At 43.6% G+C, this 18,449-nt stretch overlaps 2 protein-coding genes across 8 annotated transcripts in view; both read right to left on the bottom strand.

Annotated features, from left to right (window-relative positions):
• Nucleotides 1–1,710, bottom strand: part of NPNT (nephronectin) — a 73,003-nt gene extending 71,293 nt beyond the window's left edge. The window contains exon 1 of one of the 5 annotated variants that reach the window (XM_082236961.1): nt 1,179–1,710. In XM_082236961.1, the coding sequence (XP_082093087.1) occupies nt 1,179–1,249 (71 nt within the window). In that variant the 5' untranslated portion in view covers nt 1,250–1,710. The remainder of the gene's footprint in view (nt 1–1,178) is intronic. The other 4 variants (XM_082236957.1, XM_082236958.1, XM_082236959.1 and 1 more) reach the window with 4 other exon arrangements.
• Nucleotides 1,711–8,122: 6,412 nt separating this feature from the next.
• GSTCD (glutathione S-transferase C-terminal domain containing) overlaps nt 8,123–18,449 on the bottom strand; it is a 59,434-nt gene continuing 49,107 nt past the window's right edge. For 2 of the 3 annotated variants that reach the window (XM_082236954.1, XM_082236955.1), the window contains 3 exons: nt 13,893–13,962; nt 9,608–9,726; nt 8,123–8,434 (listed from right to left, as the gene is read on the bottom strand). In XM_082236954.1, coding sequence (XP_082093080.1) covers nt 8,300–8,434; nt 9,608–9,726; nt 13,893–13,962 — 324 coding nt within the window. In that variant the 3' untranslated portion in view covers nt 8,123–8,299. Of the gene's footprint in view, nt 9,727–13,892; nt 13,963–18,449 lie in introns of all 3 variants that reach the window. The other variant, XM_082236956.1, reaches the window with a different exon arrangement.

Here is an 18,449-nt window from a genome sequence, read left to right as displayed (position 1 = left end):
ATTCAGTTTTGACAATCTGCACAATTCTGCATAAATAACGGGGAAATGGTTGCCAATGCACACACAGCACAATAATCAATGTACTTTATTCTGAAGTTCTTGTTGATATGTTTCCCTTTTGTAAGATGTGTCAAAAGTATCACGGAAAAAGAAATCCATGGAATGCAGCCAACATCCATTGATATGACTGCCACACACCCTTGTCTTCTTCCTGTCAATTAATCCAGAGCAATTTTCCTTTGGTTTCATATGCAGTACAATTCCTAATCCAGATTAGAACCCCCAACTAAATCGTTGCCACCTGCTGTAAGAAAGTAACAGGAATCCACCCTTTTAGTTGACTTTACAGTTAAAAGCCCACAAGGAAGAATCAGTCTAGGAGTTCAATTGTGCACACACTTACTCAAAGGCAAGTTCCGGAGAACAAAAATGGAAGTTATTTTCAAATAAAACACACCTAGATTGTGTTTAACATAATCAATACTACAGTATTATAAATAATATGCTCTGATAAATAAATCGGATTGAAAACAACCCATTCCTACAAATGCAGCCCCCCCGTCAAGAAAACTGCTGTAGTGACACTGACAATGAAATCCTAGCCATGTCTACTCAGAAGTAATTCAACGACTCTTACTCCCAGGCAAACGAGCTTCAGATTGCAGCCTAAACTGTGCATCAGAAGTCCCCGATTTGACTCATTCCTCCGTGAAACAAGCCATCTCTCTGTGTGTCAATGCCCCGTATTTGCAACAAGGAGACGCTGACCTCCCTACAGCATTGTTGTAGTCCTTATAATAAGTTGCATGGGGGAAAGGGGAACAAACTAACCCTCCCCTTCCCTTATTTCTACTGATTACATTACGCTCCTGTGCCCTCTGCAGTTGGGGTTTGCAGGTGCGTCTGCCGCGTGTGTTTTTCCCCGAATGCCGAGCGCGCGCCAAGCGCCAGATCTGTACCTTGCACACTCCGGAAAGAGCCCCGACCTCTCGGGCAAGCGTGGGGCGAATGTGTCACGACGAGGAGTCTTCCCGGCTGGCAAGTTGGGACCCCCAGGTTCCCCAGAGGACCCTGAGCCCGCCCGCCCGCCCGCCGCCCTGGGTCTCTCTCGTCTCTCCTCCCCATCCATCTGCCCACCCGTCGGTCCAGTGTCCAAAGTGTCCAAAGTCTGCGCTTACCTTCCGTCGAAGTCCCCTAAAGCCTCCAGGTAGAGCCAGGACAGAATGATTAACCTCAGGGATAAATCCATGGTCGGGAAGGGAAGAGAGAGAGAGAGAGACGGAGAGAGAAAGAGAAAGAAGGAGGGAGGAGAGTAGCCTCGGCGCGTCTCTAGCAATAGAAACGACGGCAGCAGGTTGGGGAGGGATGCGAGGCGGCGAGGGCGAAGGCGCACGGATTCCTTCTCCTCTCGGAGGCGCTCCCAGCCAAGCGCGCGCTGTAAACTGAACTCCGGGTGCCCTCGGGGCTGTTGCTAATCCTGGCTGGCGGAGGGATGGGCGGAAGAAGAGAGAGAAGTCCACGAGCAGCAGCAGCAACAGGAGGAGAGAGCCCCCTTTTCTCTCTCTCTCTCTCTCTTGCGTCCCTGCCTTTCTCTCACTCTCTTCCTCCCTCCCTCTTCCTAAAGCGAAGGAGACGCTGCGCTCTGAAGGCGGCGCTGCCGCTCACCAACGAAAGAGGCGCGCGCGAGCGCAACCTCGCCACCTTCCCCAGCGGCTCTTTCTCCTTTGGCAGCGGGGAAGAGGAGCGCAGGCTGGGAGGCGGAACTTCTTATTTGTTTCTTTTACTTATTCCTCTCCCCATCCCACCAATCATTAAATCTCTGTCCTTCCCTGCCTCTCACCAGGGAGTGATAAAGCACCTACAAACAGCCAGCAATTAAAACCATTGGAAACCATCTCCATCTATAAAAAACCATTGTACACTTCTCAGCACCACAATGGAGAACTTATTCTACCAAACAGGGACCATTTTGGAACCCTGTTATCGTTTCATCAGCAGCAGCAGCACCACCACTGTATGCTATGCGAGAACTCCATAAATATATTATAAAAGCAGAACAACACCTCCAAACACATTTTGAGTCATAGAATCATAGAATTGTGGAGCTGGAAGGGATCCTGAGGATCACTTAGCCCAACCCCCTGCCATACAAGAATATGCAGCTGTCCTCCAGGTCCTCCAGAAGTGACTGAACTACAACTCCCATCAGCCCCAGCCAGCATGTTCAATGGTCAGTGTTTGACCTTATCAGGCACCCAATGAATCCCACCTGACAGTTGGGAAGGTGCCTGCAGTTGAGATGAGGTTCAAGACTGCAAGGTCAGCTGCTAAAAACCCCCAAAACTAATAAACCAACTCTGCTAGGACAAAGCCCCTTCTATGAATCTAAGCAGCTTTTTGAATCCCAAACATTGTCTTTTGAACCTGACACGATATTGATATCCCTTGTCCTTTTGATATTGTATGCTTTATCTCTTGTAAAATAGGTTACAGAAATGGATGTTGTGGTCGTTTTAAGTAAGCATGGAACATGCAAACATGCAACCATGGGTTTTGCTGTTGTCCTTAGTAAAGGGGTTTAGAGCAGGGATCACCAACCTTTTGCATTTTGAATTTGAGAGAGTGCTGGGGGTGCCAGCCACAAAATAATTGAAGTTTGTTGTTGTTGGCATAGCAGAACATTAGAGAGCCACCCCCTAAGAACCTTATACATGGGGAGTCACCTGTGTCCTGATTCTGGAGATCACACACTGATGTCACACACACACCACAAACACATTGGTACTTTTGCTGTCCAATAGCAATGGGTTCCTGCAGAAATACACTAGGTGGCTCACAACATCCAGTCTTATTTCACAGAAATCTTTTAAAAGCTACCCACACATTTTGCCCTGTAACTTCCTACTTAGGAGGACTAGAGGTTTGTTGTTGTTGTTTTTAAAAATAAAAGTCAAAGTCTGGGGCACCTGCCCTGTGTCAGCAGTGAAAGCATTCACTGGAACAAGGTTGGTGACCCCTGGTTTAGAGAAAGAAGCATCTAAAGGGGAAAGGATGCAGAAATGAAGTGTTCAGTCCAATAGCAAAGGACACATAACTCCTTGAAAAAAATGTAACTGGCTAAATTCTAGTACAGCCTTTCCATGTGAGGAAGCACATGCGTATATGCACAAAGGACCATGCAGAGGCTTTGTGAGGAATAGTGCCCTATCATAGCCACCTACAACCCAGAGTTCTGCCCAATCTGTGCTTGGTTACCCTGCCATAAACAGGGCACAAATTTTCATGGGTGTGGTGGTGGCAGCAGTGGAGATTGTATGGCTCCATCAAAGTTGGTATGTGCCAACTTATGAATTTGTAACTCAGACATGTGCACTTTATGGTGTGTGTGTGTGTGTCAGATGCATTGGCTAACCATGTGTTTTACAATAGCTTCCACTGGCCAAACCTTTTGGAGGTGGGATTGTGAAATCATGACTGCTCACACCTATGTAGTTGCAGACCGCACAACTTGGGAGAACCACTTTGTACACAACCTGCGTTGTTATGTATGTGGGTCTTCCCATTGGCATATCTGTAGTCTACTCATTTGGAGCTATAGTTGACAGCTTGCATCCCATCTACTTCTGGAATGACAAGAATTTGCTTTTGGAGATCATGATCCTATTAGTGTTTGGCCCAGCCTACATGCCTTGCCTTTGAGTGGACACTGCATGGGTCCTGTGAGATGGGTGGTTGAACCTGTATATAATTCTAGTTAGAACTAATGGAAATGGGGTGAAGAGGCAGTAGGCATACCATGCTCAGAAGCAGTACACTTCAAATTGCTAGATGTTGTGGATCTATGTTTTGATGCAATGGCTGCTTTAGTTGAGATTCCTGCACTGCAGGGTGTTGGCCCTGATGACCCTCAGGATCTCTTCCAACTCTACAATTCTAGGATCACCTTCATGCCTTACTTGTGAATTTACACAGCAGGGATGCAGAATCTGCCACCTTCCAGATGTTGTTGGACTTCAGCTCTCATCATCGCTGACAACTAGCTATGCTGGTTGGGGCTGATGGGAGTTGGGAGTCTAACATTTGGAAGGCCACATGTTCCCCATCCATTATACAAGCGGCCAATCAGAAGACATTGCCGAACTAGTATTCATAATACTCTCATGAGTATCCCCTCTGTGTCTTATGCCAGAGTGTGTGCTTTGCTTCATCAAAGCAAGAGAGAATGGTTAACTTTTCACCCATTGATGCATTTTAGGAAAATAAGTTGAGAGCTCTGATCCTGGATCCCCCAGATATTGTGTAGTTTGAGCTTAAATAAATTTGGTGGGTTCATCTCATCCGTCTTCATAATGCATAGTTGTGGCACTGAACATGATACCAGAATGCAAGTTAGAAGCTAATAATAAAAAGAAAGGGGAAAAAGCTTTGAAAGCCACTTACCAATCTGAAAATATATCCATGGAATGCTTTGCTAACACACCCTAAACCATGACCTCGGTTTGAACACGAGTATCATATGGAAAAAAATAAACAACCCACAAAGCACATAGTTGAGCAGATAAAATTACAAACTGTGTGGACTGGGAAACCATGCAAGAATTTAAACACAAGCTCCAGTTGTTGATGCATTATGGCAAACAAACATAGAAAATGCCAAATAAAGAGATTCTGAAATTATGTTGCACTGTGATTCCAGCAAGTTGGGTCAGAGTGAGGCAATTCAAAGCATCACAAACCTTGCATGTCTTGCATACTGTAAGATTTTCATCAGTTCGTCTTAGTAAATACACAACACAGAATGACTAATAAAACATGGCTTTTAGGAAAGGCTTGGGTTTTTCTAATCCCAGACAGAGAGAAATGAATCCAGGCAGAAATATGTAGGATCATGCACTCTTGGGAGGAAATACACATCGAAGGCATTGCAGCAAGCAAACAAATCAAATTCAGTGGTGACACTGGCAAATATTCCTCTTGGCTCCTTGTTCACATGCCAAGTTGGAATGAGTTAAAGCAGGCAAAGGAAACAAGCATACCAGAGACAAAAAGTGTGGCAAGATAAAGCAAGCTGATTTCTTGCCCAGAGACACTGAGCTGTGTCCAGGGTCTTATTGGCTGTGTGTATACACATCAGGTGGTGTCCACAGCAAATCCTCTACTTAACATTCCAATGTTAAATTGCTCTTGCATAGCACGGGTCGACTGTGACCTATCTGTAAAATATTCTACCATGTCTAATTTACCAAAGGACTTCCACTGTGTACCCGGACCTGATTTTCTACAGCCATGTTGTTCACAGCTGCTGGCTGTTCTCCAGACTTGTCACTTTTGAAATGTCATTACCAGTGCATGTGAGATATCTGTCAGTCTGTTTGCTTAGCCATCTGCTTCTCTCTCCCCCTTCCACTGAGTACCTGAGCTGTGACTGTGTTGACAGGATTCAGAGTTCCCTCCTACAGTTGATGCCAATCTCCCAACATTTTCCCTGTTTCTGCTAGGTGGCTGCTTCGTAGGATCAAGAGCCATTTGCCTTATCACATTTCTCTTTAGATGCTGGAAAGCTTTTGGACACACCTTTGTAACTTATACACTGTTAACAGAGTAGACCTGCAGGAAAGAGGACAATACTATACATTGCTTGTTATCACCCTTGTACCAAACTTTAAACATGTTGTCGCCTTTTCAGTTCTGATAATACCATGCCACTAGGTTTACACATGTCCCAGATCAAGTTCCCAACTGAATTCTTCTCGGTTTGAATCTTTCTGACCATGCTACTTCCTAACTTGGGAGTTGTGATCCATTACTTTTAGTATTTGGGAATCAGTTCTTAAGCTGACAATACTGATACTAAATTGTTCAGGGTGGTTAAAACAAAAAGGTGCTACAAAGAGCCCCAAAAGGAGTTTTCCAAACTGAGCAGACAGTAAAATGACAAACAAAATTCCATGTAAACAAGTGTAAAGTGATGCACATTGGGGCAAAAGCTTATTAATTTCAGCTATGCATTCATGGGGTCTGAATTATCTTTAATATCTTTAATTTCATTTCATATTACAAAGGCACATCCAAACATCTCCAGAAACAACAAAGTGTGTCTTCAGCCCTCAACTTCACTTTTTTAGCTTTCGCTGATAAAAATTGGGGCCTTCTTATTAAGCTCCAGGCTGATTGGTTGAGGAATTAAACTGATAATGCTTGTAAATTCAATACACTCTTACAGTGGGGCCTACCTCTGAATGAATATGCATTGGATTGAGTTGCAAGGTTTCAGTTCTATGCAATTTGGGAGTAAGCCCCAGTAAACACAGTGGAACTGAAGGAATGCCCTATAAAACTTCTAGACTTGCAAACACCCAAACAAACAGATCTGGCTTAGGGCTAGCTGAGATGTTATGTGACAGATGCAGCTATCACAACTGTCTTCCAATATTTTTCTTCCTTTTTGTAGTGAAGCCTCAGGAGGCTGCAGTCTTGAGCGAAATGGTTTGTGGGTGTGGTGAGCTCAATGGGTCCTTTTCCAATTGTGTTGGGCTGTGTGTGTTGAACTGAAAACCAACTGAAGGGGAAGGTTTAAGCAGGCTCTCTTTCACCATTCCTCCACTTAAGACTGTCGCTTCCTGTCCCCGCCTTTCATTTAAGGATAATAAAAAAAAATAGTTGGGAGATTGTTACTCACATCTGCCATGTGATGTCTAGTTTGGCTTTAAACCAATGACTATTTGCTCCATATTTTCACTGCCAGGTTAGTTTCCCCACTCTGTCACATTATATGCAACATACATCATAGGGTGGCTTAAAAACATACTAAATAAGTGCTGCTGTGTTCCGCTCTGCTGTAGTCATCTATTAAATACAGAAATACAGAAATTCTTATCTCCACTTTTGCAGATAAGGGTTTGGTTATGAACATGGCTTGTTTACTATAGTTTTGATCCATTTCCTCTGATGAAACACCTCTGAGAGTGTGAAGGACATTTGATTTTGCTTATATTTATTTTGTCAATTTTACTCTGGTATACTTAGTCCAAGCAAAGGCTCCTCCAGTGGTTTACTATGTTTTTCCTTCTTCTTAAATCATACACATGGCGGGGGGCATTAAAGCATGCAACATCTAAACAAATGAAGTGGAGCAACATTGAGAATGCTAATATTTTATAACTGTAGACAGTTATAGACACTGTAGACACTTTATCATCCAAGGATAATAGAAGCAAATTGCTTTCTTAAAAAGCAAATGTTTTGCTAATTTGCTGAAGATGCCCAGTGTGATGGGTAAGAGAACCTTCCTGGGAAAAGAATTGCAAAGTGTGAGTGCCAGGACACAGGAGCTCCAAGATTTCACTGCTCACATTTGTGCTTCCACATATTAAGGAACTAGCAACAGGGCATTCTTTGATGCTCCTTGGCCATTTCCCATATCCCTTAAAAATCTGATATTCAAAGACCCCCTTCATATTTGCATAGTTTGCAAGATCTGGTATTCAAAGAACCCTTTGTACTTTACATCTTGCAATGCTTACAAACGATTGTGTGAAGAATTACTTGGAAAAGTAAGGTCAGACAATTAACTAGAAGTGAAGTAATTCTAATACTAAGAGGGCTCCTCTGTCCAGAAACTGTGCTGCCCAAGGGGGAAAACCAATTGTGCATTCTTTGCTCTGAAAACATCTACCAGATAACTTGATCATGAATATTATTTTTTTGTGGGTTGATCAGTCCTATATCCAGCAGGATTAAAAATTTAAAAACAACAATAATGTGCATTGGACATGCATTTATATCTCAGAAACACAACAGTGAATTGAAAATTGCTGAAATTAAAGACAGCAAGCACAACAGAAACCTGGTAGGAAATAACATGCTGAAATGTTATAGCAAAAACAGCCACCATCTTCTGTGAATCTAAAAACTGTGCAAAAAGAAGAAGCAAAATATCAGATGAAGAAGCAAAATATTTCATTAGATGGTGAGAAGTCCTTAAAATGAAGTGTGATTTCTATAGGCTTGTTTAATAAATTTAAGAAAATGCATACAGGTGTTGCCTTTATGTTCCTTGCCTATATACAAAAAAGCAACAGATGAATCATTCACAAATAAAAACTTTTACTGCACAACCACAGCACTGCTTATTTATTAATTTATTTCATAAAATTTATGTCCCACTTGATTGTAAAAAAAACACACCTGAAAGTGGTTTACAAAATAGTAAAGCAATAAAAATCAAGAAAAAATTACAACCATACTTAAAGAACCCAAAAGTTAAAATACTAAAACAGATTAAAATTACCTCAACTTTCTAAGCATCTGGGTAGGCTTGTCTAAACAAGAATGTTTTTAGCAGGCACCAAAGAGAGTGCAGTGAAACTGCCTGCTTGATATCAATAGGCAGGGAGTGTAGGTGCTTACAAATGCAGAATGGGCTTGGAAGGTGCTGTGGCAATGGAAATGGAAAATGAAAAGACAAAAGGAAACTATAAAGCTCAACCAAGGGTTATGCTCCTTAATGAGTTCTACAGTTAATTAAGTCAGAGAAAGTTCTCTAAATTACTGTTGAAGCAAGTCGGCATAAGATTATGATAAGAACCTGCTGGCTCACTCCCATCAAGTCCAGTATTCTGTTCTCAGAAGCATGCTGTCTCTGACTATGAGCAAAGCCATAATGGGCAGTAACCAATGACAAGACGTATCCTCCATGAATTTGTCTAATCTTCTTTTAAAACCATCCAAGTTGGTGGCCTTTACTGCCTCTTGCGGGAGTGAATTGTCCACACTTCTGCTTGTTTTGTGCCTAGAAGGCAGAGGTTTGAGTGGTCCAAGCATTCCGCCCCCCCCTTGCCTCACTCATTTCCCAAGGAAAACCCACTCTTTAGCTCTAAATCGGAGCAAACATCAGTCCAGAGAAAACCTGAATTGCCGGTTTGCTCCAACTGAAAGCTAAAGAGTGGTTTTCTCCAGGTGAAAGCAGCGAGACTAGAGGAATTGTGGATAAGCCCCAAGTGCTGCATGAAAAAGTACTTTCTTTTCTCTGTTCTGAATCTTCCAACATTCTAACTCACTGAGTGTCTCCCAGTGTTATGGGAGAAGAAGAAAAACCTTTATTGTCCACATTCTTAGCATGGTTGCAGAATAAGAATGTTACTAGATTTTAATGATGAGAGTTGAGTTCTGTAGTTGGGTACCCTTGTTAGTATAGTCAAAGTCTGAGTACAAAAATACTTGCAAAATCTGTTTTCGAACATGCAAGATCTATCTTCATAGAAAAGGAAATGAAATCACCTTGCCAGTGATGAAGCTTTTTTTTAAAAAAACCTTTATTGGTATTACTGTGGGGGCAGATGGACATTTTGGGATATTCCTGCTCTGAGAACCAGCTGTCATTTAATCACACATTTCAAGGAGGATTTAGGAAGCTTTGCAAGCAGCCCCACCGCCAACCCCTTTCCTCTCTGCTTCCTTATTTTGGAGACAATGGATTCAAGATGTGCACTGTCTGCTTCGCAGCTGCAGTTTGTATCTCCAAAATGTTACTGGACTTTGATCACAAGGAGTGATTATTAATTCAAATTGATCAGAAAAGCCCTTTGAACTAAATTGGGACACCCACTATCAAGTTGTTCTTTGGGGAACATGTCTCTGGTTCCATTGATATCACTTGCGCAGAGTAGTTGCATTTTTCCACTCCCCAAGCCCGGTCCAGATCCACCAGTCCCATGCAGTGTTTACCTAAAAATAAGAACAAATAACATATACACTTTCTCATAATTATTGTAATACTACAAATGCAAATGTACATTTCAGCATCAACACCCACTGATGAAAACGGGTATCCTAGCATCAATTGTAACAATAGTGAATACGGTCATTTCAGTATCAGTCATTAACAGTAGTGGTGCCAGTATATATTTTGCAGTGTCTCAGACCTTTGTTTTGCTTATTAATGCAACTTGGGAAAATTTCCTAATATGGCTATTTCTAATACAGCTGAAATGTCTCTTTATAGCAGGTGTAGGGAACGTTTGGCCCTCCTTATGTTGAGGAACATCACCTTGCCAACAAAGGTCCGTATAGTTAAAGCTATGGTTTTCCCAGTAGTGATGTATGGAAGTGAGAGCTGGACCATAAAGAAGGCTGATCGCCGAAGAATTGATGCTTTTGAATTATGGTGCTGGAGGAGACTCTTGAGAGTCCCATGGACTGCAAGAAGATCAAACCTATCCATTCTTAAGGAAATCAGCTCTGAGTGCTCACTGGAAGGACAGATCGTGAAACTGAGGCTCCAATACTTTGGCCACTTCATGAGAAGAGAAGACTCCCTGGAAAAGACCCTGATGTTGGGAAAGACGGAGGGCACAAGGAGAAGACGACGACGAAGGACAAGATGGTTGGACAGTGTCCTCGAAGCTACCAGCATGTGTTTGACCAAACTGCAGGAGGCAGTGGAAGACAGGAGTGCCTGGCGTGCTCTGGTCCATGGGGTCATGAAGAGTCAGACATGACTAAATGACTAAACAACAACAAATGTTGAGGAACGACAACTCTCATCATTCCTGGACATTGGCCATGCCTACTGGGGCTTATGGGAGTTGTAGTTCAGCCACTTCTAGAGGGCCAAAGGTTCCCCCCACCTGCTTTATAATATTTAGAGTAGAAAGGTGTGTGACCAAGTGAGATGGATTAAGGGCTGATGTTTGCATACTAAGTTATGAAAAATGAAAGATGTGTGTTGTTATGGGGGCTCAGTGTTAGAAGACATGCAGAAGTCCATGGATTCATCCCTGGCATTACCAGTTAAAAATGACACAACTGATGCTAGCCAGAGTGGACAATATTGACTAGAGCACTCATATTTAATTGCAGGAACGTTTTGTAATATTGTTGCTAATTAATATTCTTGCTGATAATCTGCACTGTTGCTGTTGTTGAATATTTGAAAAATATTTTCAAATTCTATTTTTACATTTTAAACTAATACATTGTTAACATTTAATTCCAGAATGTTGAATACAATATGAATCCAAAGTATCCCATTATATTATGGATAAAATAAGCATGTTGAGTTACTGAAGAACTCTGAAATATGAAAGAAAAAATTAAATATGCCACCTCCCTTAAGATAATAGAATTGAATTTTTATATGTCCTGATTCTGCATTTGTTTAAAGTGGACTTGTTACACATGACAGCATATATCTGCAACTTATTATGTAGGTAGATTGTACCATCTTACCATCTAATACTGGAATCCTATACCCACTTACTTGGGAGTAAGCCCCATTGAATTCAGCAAGCAGAAACACACAGGATTGTGCTGCAAGTTATTTTTACATGATTACTGGCAAGGAATGAGTGGCGGTGCAGTGGTAGAAAAGATATTTTTGTTGGATTGTTTTGTATTGTTTCATTTTGGGTTGGAACATTAATGCAAAAACAATCATCTTTATAATAAACAAAGCAATGGTGGCGGTGACCATTTTAACTATGCAACCCTGTGTGTCTTTTTTTCAGAAAGAAGCACCACTGGATTCAATGAGGTTTACTCCCAAGTAAGCATGTTCAGAATTGCAAGCTAAACAGTACACCTTATGTAGAATCTCACTATCTGATTCTGCCTCTAACAGAGCATGTGGTTAGTGCTGATCTGATCTGACCTTTACCCTAGTCATTTGAAAACAAAACTTAATCCTCACCAACCACACGCCCATTAGCAAGTTTAAAAGGTGAAGAAAGATGACTGAAATGGAAGAGATTCTTTTAATGGAGCGAATAAGCCTGATGTCAAGTATATCTTCAGAAGAAACAAGGAGAAGAACAAAAATGCCAGTGAGAGATCGTTTTTGTGGTTCACAAAAGTCTGCTCTCCCTACTTTATCTTTGAAAGGGGGGTGTGTGTGTAGAAGTACTATAGTGTCACAACATCAAATTTACCTGAAATGCTGAGTTGACACTCTGTGATTCATTTACAGCCATCCACTCCACCCTTCATTAAGTGATACATTTCCTTCCCATATCACCAAAGGGCTGGAAGAAATGCCCACTCCCATTTGGTGGAGTGGCACCTCTTGAACTCACAGCTGTGACCTTGTCAGCACGTTTTCCTTTCCAGATACAGGAGTGGCTTTAAAGTTTTGCCAGTTTTTGTGAAAAAATAGGTAAGATTATCTCAAGTCCTCAATGCTTCCTGTTGTACTCTTAGCCACCACAGAAGTGTTTAGATCAGGGGTCAGCAAACTTTTTCTGCAGGGTCCACTGTCCCTCAGACCTTGTGGGGGGCAGGACTATATTTTTTGGGGGGAAGAAATAATTTCTATGCCCCACAAATAACCCAGAGATGCATTTTAAATAAAAACACACATTCTACTCATGTGAAAACACCAGGCAGGCCCCATAAATAACCCAGAGATGCATTTTAAATAAAAGGACACATTCTAGTCATGTAAAAACACGCTGATTCCCGGACGGTTTGCAGGTTGGATTTAGAAGGTGAATGGGCTGGATATGGCCTTCCCATGGTTTAGATGCATAGACATTGTTTCTTCTTACTGCCTGTTATACATTGGAAGTGAATTTTGTATCCAAAGCATGCAACAGTATCGAACCCTGTTTTGTCTATTTATCCGAAACACCTTGTCTTTATTTTTTGAAAATCAATGCCTCATTTATGCGTCAACAAAATTCCCAGAGCAGCTTGCAAGAAAACGTAACTCTAATATAAAAAACACTAACAAATTAGTAGAACTGATTAAAAAGGCAGAGAAGCCATTGAGGCTAAGAAAACAGCATAAAAACAAAAGGATCTAAAGTGCCCGACCATGTTTTAAAAAGACCTTTATCTGGTGCTGAAAATAAAAGAGCTCTGGCATCAAGTAAAACTCCCAGGGGAATCCCTAGAATATCAGCTCACCCTATGCAAACCAATCTTACATATTCTGAAGACATTTGAACTGCTGTAAAAGAGAAACACAAGCTCAAAGCTTCCTTGGGCATATGGAACTAGATATGCAGTTGTGTGGATCCCAGCCAGCTACTCTTCCTGTTTTAAAAGGTTCCACTAGATCTATTGCCATCCTTTGCAAATGCGTCCTTGTTACTGTCCTTTTTTTTGGCAAGAGGGACACTTTCATAAAAAGGGAGAAAACTTTCATAAAAGCCACCACCCTTTTCAGATTCTATTTATTTTGTTTCAAATACAGTGGTACCTCGGTTTACAAACTTATTCTGTTCTGGAAGTTCGTTCTTAAACCGAAACCATTCTTAAACTGAGGCACACTTTCCCTAATGAGGCCTCCTGCCGCCAATGCCCTTCCACCGTTTGGGTTTCGTTCATAGACCGAGGTAAAGTTCTCAAACCGGGACACTATTTCCAGTTTTGCGGAGTTTGTAAACCAAATCGTTCTTCAACCGGACTGTTTTTAAACCGAGGTACCACTGTATTTCTATCATGCTTTTTAAAGTTCCCCAGACTAAGGCTGCTAGAGTACTGGGCTTGCCTAAGGCCATTTATTTAGTTCGTGGCTGATGTGAGATTTGAACGGTAATTTCCAGCTCTTGCACTATAGTAGCTCCCTTGCACTGTTACTAGCTCCCAATGGCATCAGAAAAAACATAAGCATGTTTCTCAAATTATATCACCTCCTTTATTGGACTGTAAGTAACAGATGAATGTTCACTGTATCACTGTGTGATACTTTCAACCCCAGATTTAAACTGAGCTTCAACAAAGAAAACTATTTCACTGTATCTCTAAAGACACTTCCCTGTGTGTTCTGAGAAACCAGCACTTTCATTCCTTGTTGATAAGCATGCCACGGCAACCCATATATAGTAAGCTAAGCACATCACCAAGTAGAGTGTATGTAATCTACACAACAGCTGTTCTATGGAAAAGCGTACCTATTTGCCTGCGTTCAGGGGGAAGCTGGACAGCTGTCTGATCAGCAAATCGGCAAAGAATCATGTGCTCCTAGAATAGAAAAAACACACAGAGAGATAAATATTGCCAGCTTCTTCCATTACGTTATTCCAAACTAGCAACCATAGTAGCATATACTGGGAGACTGTGTACATCTGAAGCCCCCAATACCGACTGGAGTTGCCTGTTTTGCTATGCAATATTATTCAGAACAGGTCCTTCTGGCATGACATCGGATTTGGACACCAATGAAAGGGATGTTAGTAGAGGGTATAAACTGAAGCATTCAAATTAGCCTACGATGGCCTGGTATGACCTGTGTGGACTCTTTCAATACTGTAGTTAGATCCTTAAGCATCTATATCACGTCTGACCCGTGGAAGCTTTGTACCATGCAGCTTCACCAACACAGGCAAGATGGGAAACAGGCAAAGAAAGTACTTTTTCATGCAGCACATAGTTAAACTATGAAATTCACTTCCATTAACTGTAGTGGTGGTCAACAACTTGGACAATCTGGTGGAGGATAAGGCTTTGAGCCATGATGGCTATGTTCTGTCTGTCTGTGTCTCTGAACACCAACAAGCGAGGAGAGACTTCTGTTCTGCTTGCAAGCTTCCCATAGGTCAGTCTCTATGAGATAAGAATGCTGGACTAGATGGATCTTTAGCTTAATCCAGCAAGGATCATATTATGTTCCCAGTGTTTTGCTACTTCAACACCAGACTCACAACGCTGCAGTGCCCAAAGAGCTCTTGTGCCCAGCCTTTTTTGTTTTCCTTTGTACAGCAAATCATAGACTTTGGCTACAATATCTATCAATCCCACCTGGTGAACCACAATTAGGTTACACTGATCACATCTTATGACCCACAGAGACATGGTTTATAATATACTTTTACACACACTAGGCCTTAGAGGTGGTTATGCTTTTAACAGGGGGGGAAATGCAAAAGGAAAGAAAAATGCCATAACAGTGCTTTGGCTGACAGCTGCACTAGCTTGGACAGCTGCAATTTCAAGTGCCAAGTCACAGCAATCTGAACCATTTCAGAGCTGTATATCTTGACAGAGCTGTTTGTAATGTTAGATGGAGATAAGTATGTGAGAACACAAAACACTTTGGGAAGGAATTTAGGTAATACCATTTACAAAGACAAATCCTCCCATTCTGTTTTTTTTAAACAACAGGGATTTTAATTTTGCAGGATTTCTTGAATTTTTAGGTTTCCATATAATAATAATAACAATAATAATAATTTATTATTTATACCCCGCCCATCTGGCTGGGCCTCCCCAGCCACTCTGGGCGGCTTCCATAAAAACCAAAAATACAATAAAATATCACACGTTAAAAACTTCCCTGAACAGGGCTGCCTTAAGATGTCTCCTGAATGTCAGGTAGTTGTTTATCGCCTTGACATCTGCTGGAAGGGCGTTCCACAGGGCGGGCGCCACTACCGAGAAGGCCCTCTGCCTGGTTCCCTGTAGCTTTGCTTCTCGCAATGAGGGAACCGCCAGAAGGCCCTCGGCGCTGGACCTCAGCGTCCGGGCAGAATGATGGGGGTGGAGACGCTCCTTCAGGTATACTGGACCGAGGCCATTTAGGGCTTTAAAGGTCAGCACCAACACTTTGAATTGTGCTCGGAAACGTACTGGGAGCCAATGCAGGTCTTTCAAGACCGGTGTTATATGGTCTCGGCGGCCGCTCCCAGTCACCAGTCTAGCTGCCGCATTCTGGATTAGTTGTAGTTTCTGAGTCACCTTCAAAGGTAGCCCCACGTAGAGTGCATTGCAGTAGTCCAAGCGGGAGATAACCAGAGCATGCACCACTCTGGCGAGACAGTCCGCAGGCAGATAGGGTCTCAGCCTACGTACCAGATGGAGCTGGTAAACAGCTGCCCTGGACACAGATTTGACCTGTGCCTCCATGGACAGCTGTGAGTCCAAAATGACTCCCAGGCTGCGCACCTGGTCCTTCAGGGGCACAGTTACCCCATTCAGGACCAGGGAATCCTCCACACCTGCCCACCTCCTGTCCCCCAAAAACAGTACTTTTGTCTTGTCAGGATTCAACCTCAATCTGTTAGCCGCCATCCATCCTTCAACCTCCAGACACTCACACAGGACCTTCACCACCTTCACTGGTTCTGATTTAAAAGAGAGGTAGAGCTGGGTATCATCCGCATACTGATGAACACCCAGCCCAAACCTCCTGATGATCTCTCCCAGCGGCCGCATGTAGATGTTGAAAAGCATGGGGGAGAGGACAGAACCCTGAGGCACCCCACAAGTGAGAGCCCAGGGGTCTGAACACTCATCCCCCACCACCACTTTCTGAACACGGCCCAGGAGGAAGGAGTGGAACCACTGTATAACAGTGCCCCCAGCTCCCAGCCCCTCAGGACGGTCCAGAAGGATGCTATGGTCGATAGTATCGAACGCCGCTGAGAGATCCAGCAGAACTAGGAAACAGCTCTCACCTTTGTCCCTAGCCCGCCGGAGATCATCAACCAGTGCGACCAAGGCAGTTTCAGTCCCATGATGAGGCCTGAATCCCGACTGGAAGGGATCCAAATGGTCCGCTTCTTCCAGGCGTGCCTGGAGTTGTTCGGCAACCGCTCGCTCAATCACCTTGCCCAGGAATGGAAGATTTGAGACTGGGCGATAGTTGGCCATCGTGGCCGCATCTAAAGATGGTTTTGTAAGAAGCGGTTTAATAACCGCCTCTTTCAGCGGGTCTGGGAAGGCTCCCTCACGGAGGTAAGCATTCACCACCCCACGAAGCCCATCGCCCAGTCCTTCCCGGCTAGCTTTTATAAGCCAGGATGGGCAAGGATCCAGGAGACAGGTGGTTGGTTTCACTCATCCAAGCAGCCTGTCCACATCCTCGGAGGTAACAGATTGGAATTGATCCCACTCAAGTTGACTAGACAGAACTCTTGCACTCTCCCGCCCCGGCCCTGCTCCCACGGTGGAGTCTACTTCTTCCCGAATCTGAGCGATTTTATCTGCAAAAAACTTTGCAAAATCATTGCAGGAGAACATGTGGCCCGTACTGGGCCCCGATGTTGCAGGTGGTTCCGCTAAATTGTGAACCACCTGAAAAAGTCTCCTGCTGCTGTTTTCTGCAGATGCAATAGAGGCGGTGAAGAAATTCTTCTTCGCCGTCGCTATCGCCACTTGGTAGGCTCGACGTTGAGCTCTAACCTGTGTCCGGTCAGATTCGGAATGAGTTATCCGCCACCGGCGCTCTAGCCGTCTCAACGATTGTTTCATTGCCCTCAGATGTGTGGAAAACCACAGGGCTGTCCGGGCTCCATGCAATCAGAGAGGGCGCTTCGGAGCCAAACAGTCAATAGCCCTGGTTAACTCCACATTCCAGCGGGCCACCAGGGAATCAGCTGAAAGGCCATCAACATGGGATAAAGCATCCCCTACCACTCTCTGGAAACCATTTGGATCCATTAAGTGGCGGGGGCGGACCATCCGAATTGGTCCCACCTCCCTGCAGAGGGGATGGGTCGCAGAGAAGTCCAGTTGCACCAGGAAGTGATCTGACCATGGCACTTCTTTCGTTTCGCTTTTACTTAGTGTCAGATCACCAACATCCATAGAGGTAAACACCAGGTCCAAGGCATGTCCACGGCTATGGGTTGGGCCAGACTTATTCAGGGACAGCCCCATGGAGGCCATGCTTTCCACGAAGTCCCGAGCGGCCCCTTGTACGGTCGTGTCGGCATGGATGTTAAAATCCCCTAGGACGACCAAGCTAGGTGTCTCCAGGAGAACATCCGCCACAACCTGAAGCAGCTCGGGCAGGGAATCCTTGGCGCAGCGGGGAGGTCGGGTACACCAAAAGGAATCCTGTACTGCCCCTATTGCCCAACTTCCAGAACATGCACTCAGAAAACTGGGTCTTCCCAATAGGACGCCTGGTGCAAACTAATGACTTCCTAAAAATCACTGCAACCCCCCCTCCCCGCCCACGTGACCTGGGTTGCTGTGCGTAAGAGAAACCTGGTGGACAAGCAGCGGCAAGGACAGGCCCATCTGCTTCATCCAACCAAGTCTCTGTTACACATGCCAGGTCAAATCCTCCATCCATGATCAAGTCATGGATGGCAGTGGTCTTATGAATCATTGACCTGGCATTGCACAGCAGCACCTTCAGGTCATGTGGGTATCCCTTGCTGATTCTAGTATCCATCCGGTCAGGACCAGACTCGGAGGCAGGGATAGTCCTCAGACAACGACTAAACCTGCCTCCTCTGTAATGACATGGTCTGGTCTTAGCGTAACTCCTCCTCCTACCCATGATCACTGAGATCGGTTGTCCCAGTGCATCCCCCCCTGTGGAACATGCCCCAGCCATTATACTCCTTGTTTTTGCTATGTAATAATTGTCCTGACAAAATATTTATTTATTGCATTTTTAGCCCCAACTTTCTATAAGAAATGCCTAAGATGGCTAAAATCCAATTAAATAAATTAAACGGAAACAGGAATGTTGAAAAGATGCAGAGTTATCAGGATTT

The sequence above is a fragment of the Podarcis vaucheri genome (assembly GCF_965113315.1).
Source record: "Podarcis vaucheri genome assembly, chromosome: 9".
Lineage (NCBI taxonomy): Eukaryota > Metazoa > Chordata > Lepidosauria > Squamata > Lacertidae > Podarcis > Podarcis vaucheri.
This window is presented reverse-complemented; position numbering and strand designations above follow the sequence as displayed.